The 5,714-nt window shown below is 44.2% G+C and overlaps 1 protein-coding gene across 1 annotated transcript; it reads right to left on the bottom strand.

Moving 5' to 3' along the window:
- Window positions 1–2,338: 2,338 nt before the first annotated feature.
- LOC9646766 lies at window positions 2,339–3,371 on the bottom strand. The gene is made up of 3 exons (XM_024663835.1): window positions 3,227–3,371; window positions 3,116–3,183; window positions 2,339–3,057 (listed from the first exon to the last, which is right to left on the bottom strand). Exons 1-3 carry the CDS (start codon window positions 3,369–3,371, stop codon window positions 2,422–2,424), a joined length of 849 nt encoding a protein of 282 aa, XP_024519603.1. The 3' UTR covers window positions 2,339–2,421.
- Window positions 3,372–5,714: the final 2,343 nt, after the last annotated feature.

A 5,714-nucleotide genomic window follows, 5' to 3' on the forward strand; every position in this document is an offset into this window, starting at 1 on the left:
GAGCTATACTGGATGGAATCATGAGAAATACAAGAAAAGAGAAAGAATTGTGATAAACCCTAGCTTCTGTCTAGTACCTTACTGTAGATAATCATTTCATTGTACATGCCAACCTCAAACTTTGATCACCTCCTAACATTCTCCTGCTGAATTTGAGTTTTGAATAGAGGACTTTGAAGAACCAACGAGGCCTTATCATATCCATTGCAATCCAGAGCAGCAAGGAATGCAAAAATAGAGGCAAATTTCTCCTCCACTAATGAACTGAATCAAATAAAAGTTAGAACTTCAAGATTTGTATACATTCGAGAGTTCACTATGAAATGATAGCAATCCAACTGATCTGAGCAGCTGCTTCAAGAACTTCAAAACAAACTAGTAAATAGCACATTATTATAGCTACCATAACCTTAAATCTGTCTGTATAGCCCAGCTGTCTGGCAATTTTATAAAGTACTGCAACAACTAAACTCTTGCAACAATCCAATCTCAATAGTGTTATTATAAACAAGTATAAGCATGACAATGAAAATATCCTACAATCAGAAACCACAGTTTCTACCCAAACTAGTTGAGAAATTGGTCTTTGCATGTGTACTTAGTGTTATATATTGTAAAGCATTCCCTTCTATAATCTTTTGAAAATTTAGAACTACATGAAAGAAAACTCAAAGCTAAAAGCAACGAAATTTTGGGATAACGGACTTGTGCCAGTTTGGCTTCATCTTTCTTGGCATTCAACTTCCACAGAAGAAGTTGAGAAGCAGCCAAAGTATTGAAACACATAGAGTCATAAACTTCAGTCTTTTTTAGCAAGATGCACAAACGCTTGAGCAATGTTTTCCCAGATCACTAAGTAAAAAAGAGGTGTTTTAAGCTTGCTTGGAATTTCTTATAAACTTTTGCATACCGATATGTGTCCTTATGCCTACGGACATATGATGTTCTTCTATTTGATTCAGCCAAACTAGCGAGCCTTTCTTTCTGTAACATCAAGCATCTACAAAGGTTTGTGTTTTCACTCTTATAATTAATTACTGCAAGTTTTTTAGATTTCAACACATGATTTTGCAATCACTTGCTCAAGTATTCAGGTTCCGTCGGCTTCATTGGAAATCGTGTTTTTCAAGTATCTGAAGTCGCTCTCCTCGCAGCAGGCAGCATTCCTCACACAATCCTGTACACCAAAGCCTCGAATGTATAGAGGCCACTCAGTAAACTGATACCTGGTAAAAGAAGATCTTGTATCTGCTCATAGATTTGGAGAGCTAAATACAAAAAGAATGAAGGAGAGACCAAAAGCGAGAAAACTTCCTCGTACCGTCTAGCAAAGAAAACCTCAAATAACAATGTGCCGAGTAACTAGCATTACCCCGAATGCAGCGGCACTCCAGCAATATCTTGTAAAATCCTCTCTCACAATTTGCAGACGCTCCCCAGAACGCTCACAAAATTTACAAAATACGCTGGCCTGTCCGCGACGCAGAACGTCTATTGTCTTCTTACCGCGAAGAGTCACGGGTACTTGAGCTCCTCCTTGGCAGAGTTGTCAAGAACTTGAGTAGGCACGGATTCGAAATCCTCTGTCCGGTAAGACCCCCCGAGTGGAGCATCTTACAGACAAAATGCCTCGCAAAGGTCAATGCCGAAAAAGAGAAGTCCGTGCCAAAATTGGTCTTTCATCTAAGTCAAGCGCCAGATCCGTGGAGCCACACCGAAGATACATCTGGATGACGATGTTTCCCAGCACCGAATCTGTCAGGAGGAGCGATTCCCTCAAGACGAGCCTGTGAACGCGATCTCTCCCGCCTCCATCTACTCCACTCCAGTAGCCGCTTCATCTCCGTCCGGCGTTGATCTTCTTGATCCCAAATTCTTCCAGGGACTTGACGATCGATCGATCGATCAAGCACAGAATGCGCGGCAAGGGCAAGACTGGCAGTTCTTAGCAACTTGCTTCGATCGCCATCCTGGGGTTTCTATTGTTCGTGTTGCGGGCAAGAAAATTGCGAGATCGAGCTTCCCACAGCCGTTGATCGGCTGCTTGCCCTCCTTCCCCTTCAGATCAAATGCCAGGAACTAGCTAGGAGAATAAAAAGACACGGATCCAAATCATCCGGATCGTGAAGGCAAGCATCTAAGGAGCGATCAAATACATGTCGAAGATCTAAATCCGGCCAAGCTGGGCAAGATTGCTGCTCTGCGAGACGTTTAGATGGCAGTAGGATCCCATAAACTTCTCCGTATAAGAGGAAGAGGGAACGTATCCATCCCAAGCTGTCAGGGCAACAAACCAAGCCATGGTCCACACGATTCTTGATTGACGTGAACATTCACATACTAGAAAACTCTCCCAACAGATTGATTTATATAGACCATACATCCGAAGCTTTCACAAAACGATTCTACTCGACAACCAGCTCAACGACGAAGTCTTCTTACCGCGAAGAGTCGCGGGTACTTGAGCTCCTCCTTGGCGGAGTTGTCAAGAACTTGAGTTGGCACGGGTTCGAAATCCTCCAGGATCTGAGGTTGGACCATCTGGGTGCCAATGATCTGCGTGCCAATGATCTGGGTGCCAGTCTGCACTTCAAAGGCCGCAGCTGCCGCCTCGGTGGCTCGGGCCACTGCGTGAAGTGGAGTCGATGGGACTATCTCCACACTGGCAACCGGCTTGACTTCATCTACAGGATCAGCCCCTTGATCAAGGTCCAAATCCGCGGCGCCTTCGACCACCTGACCAGCAGCAACGTCAAAATCGCCAGTGCCCTCGACAGCAGCAAGGCCCGGAGCTCCACCATCGTGGACGTGAGATGATATCCACTCCTCGCAAATCCTCAACGCGGCCAGGATATCCTGCTCAAGAGCGGCAAGCCTTTGCGGCAAGATTCCATGGGATCCGACATGATCCCTCCTCTGCCTCTTGGGCTCCGCTTCGTCCCCTTCGACATCCTCCGGGAAGAGTTCTAGGTCCACCTTAAACAAGGCGTCGGTACCTTGGGCCACCACACCCAGCGATCCCTCGGTGACCGCGTACCAAAACCCAGCTACCATAATCTACAACCGAGACAGAAAAAAGTGAGGGAGAAGCTCGCGGTAGAGAGAAAGAAGCTACCATGATCGACTTGATCACGACCTCTCCATTCTCTGGAAAGTTCTGGACATGCGCCGCCTCAATCCTCCCTGTGAAAGATCAACCCACATTCAATCATCTCAACTTGTATACCTCTCAAATCGGCGATGGTGGTGTGCAAGGGCGCGATGATGAGCAACCGGGTGCCCAGCGTCGTCTCCACACAAGCACGGCACATCCGATCCTCGGCCATGCTCTCCCTAGAGCCCCAGCTCCAACCTAAAGCTTTCATTTGCATGAATCACATGCGGACACGTGGCTATCTAAATGTCCTAGCTTGTATTTAAGAAAGGCAACGTAACCATCGCGCTTTTAAAAGATTATTCCAGCGTAAGAGAATATCCACCGAGAAAAAGCGCGCAAAGCGAGATGGGATGATTTCAAAACCCGGAGAGATGGATTAGGGAAACAGGGCAGATCTTTTCTTTCTTATTTTTTATCAACAGATCCAAAACCAAGAGCTTCGTTGTTCTAATTTGAAAGTCCTTTTAAATGCCACTATTTGTGACCTGGAGTTTCTAGTGAAACATTGGATTTCATCTCCTACGATGGTCACCTCCAATTTGAGACAATGGCATTTCGATTGCATTTGCCAGACACGAATGAAGAACCAGGGACAAACCCCAAGAGCACTTCTCAGTGACATTATAAAGGCGGAGCAGGACGGGTAGGTTATTTTATGTTCTCTCTTGGTTCTCGCTACCCTACGTCTTTGCTCGGTGGCCAACATTCTCCTCTCTTTAGTCATGGCAACATTGGTGGAAAAACGATCCTGCTACATTTCAGGCAATGATGAATCACCTCTTTTTCATTGTATTTCTTAATGACATTCTCTTGTATAGCAGCTCTTGGGAGGAACATTTATGCCACTTCGAGAAGACTCTTCAAGTTCTTGACGAGTTCTCGCTTGTGGGCAAATTGAGCAAGTGTTCCTTCGGTATAACAGAGATTAAAAAAGAACGTAGCTCTTTGACTGACCGGCCAGTTCGCTATCGCCTTTACCTGCCCCCCATCAATAATGAAGCCGAGGTACTCGGCCTTTGCAACTATCTCAGTAAGTTTGTTGTAAATTATGCATCTACCACTGTCTGATCTTTTAGGTCCATCCAGTTTACTTGGAATGAGAACACTCATTTTGCTTTTGAGTACTGGATTTCTCCAGACAGTATGAAGCTTAATTTTCGGTAGGCATACCATCCAGAGTCGGATGCTCAGGCAGAAATGCTCGTGTTTGCTGCAGTGGCAAACCGACATCATGGCTTCACGTGCAGTATGAATTTAACAAAACACTCCACTTGGCCATTGGGATGCTACCATACACAACTCTGTATGGACGGGAAGTTCCAGGTCTGTTTGATTTTAAACCCACAGATTCACCGGCTGGCAACGAACACCTGCTTGCTCTTCGGGAAATCCAGTTGCTGGTTTTACACCATTTAGAAGCAGCCAGGAACCGATGAAGCAGTCTGCTGACGGAAGACACTCATTTCGTGAATTTCAAGTGGATATGTATGTTTTTGTCGAGTGGCAGACATATTGGGAAGCAGAAGAGTGTCCCAAGTCCAAGCTCCATCCTCGCTCTTATCAGGTCGACAAACAAATCAATGAGGTGGTGTACAAACTTTTCCACAAGATTCGCGCCTTCACATGACTATTTCCAAGCCAGCCAGAAATACCAACTTCAACAATAGCCATGGGTGACAGATTGTTACTTATCACAGAGATGGTCGTGGCTCAGGAAGATCAGGTGTTGTGCAACAAGACATTCTCCCGTTTTCGGATTCATTGGTAGGGGATGATAGCAGAGAATGACACCTGGGTTCTACTAAGGAACTGGCCGCTCTGCATGATTCTGGGGGTGCTGTGCTGCAAGTACAGAGTATTCGACCATGTTATGAGTATAAAGGTGGAGCAGGGGGTGGTGACGGGTAGGTTATTTTATGTTCTCTCACTTATGGCTAACATTCTATTCTCTTTATTCCTTCATTGTACATCAGGATTGTTCCCAATTCAGCAATATAATCATGCTGTTTGTAGCCAACTGGAGACCTTGTTTGTCTCCAACATTATAAGGAATTCCTATAAGAATTTACTCAGAATACAAAATTATATACCTCTGTGTATTGATCTTTATTATCACTCTCAGATGTTGAAGAAAAGTTTTGCTTCTCCTTAGATCATTATATTCTCTTCTCTTGATTCTTGAGCAATAGAAGAGATGATCTTAACAGTGGTATGGGATAGACTGTCCACTTATACCATCTTGCTCTTCCATGAGACCTAACAAAAATCTCAAGCAAAAAAATGTTATTATCTATAACAAAGAAGTTTGTATAACAAAAAAGTTTGAAATTGATAATAGAAACTTACTCATGTTTCTTAAACTTGATTGTGTATACTATATGTCAAAACCTCCTTACAAATATTGTCATCGAAAGATTAACTATTTCAAATATGAATCACCTTGTGGATTTTTTAATACCAATTGGATCTAGACTCCACCATGGTGCCCCGCCCAGCAACAAACAGGCTCACCTCAAAGATGACCCTAATCGCTATGTACCCATAATGGCAGATCATA

The sequence above is a fragment of the Selaginella moellendorffii genome, unplaced genomic scaffold (genome assembly GCF_000143415.4).
Source record: "Selaginella moellendorffii unplaced genomic scaffold, v1.0 SELMOscaffold_103, whole genome shotgun sequence".
Taxonomy (NCBI): Eukaryota; Viridiplantae; Streptophyta; class Lycopodiopsida; order Selaginellales; family Selaginellaceae; genus Selaginella; species Selaginella moellendorffii.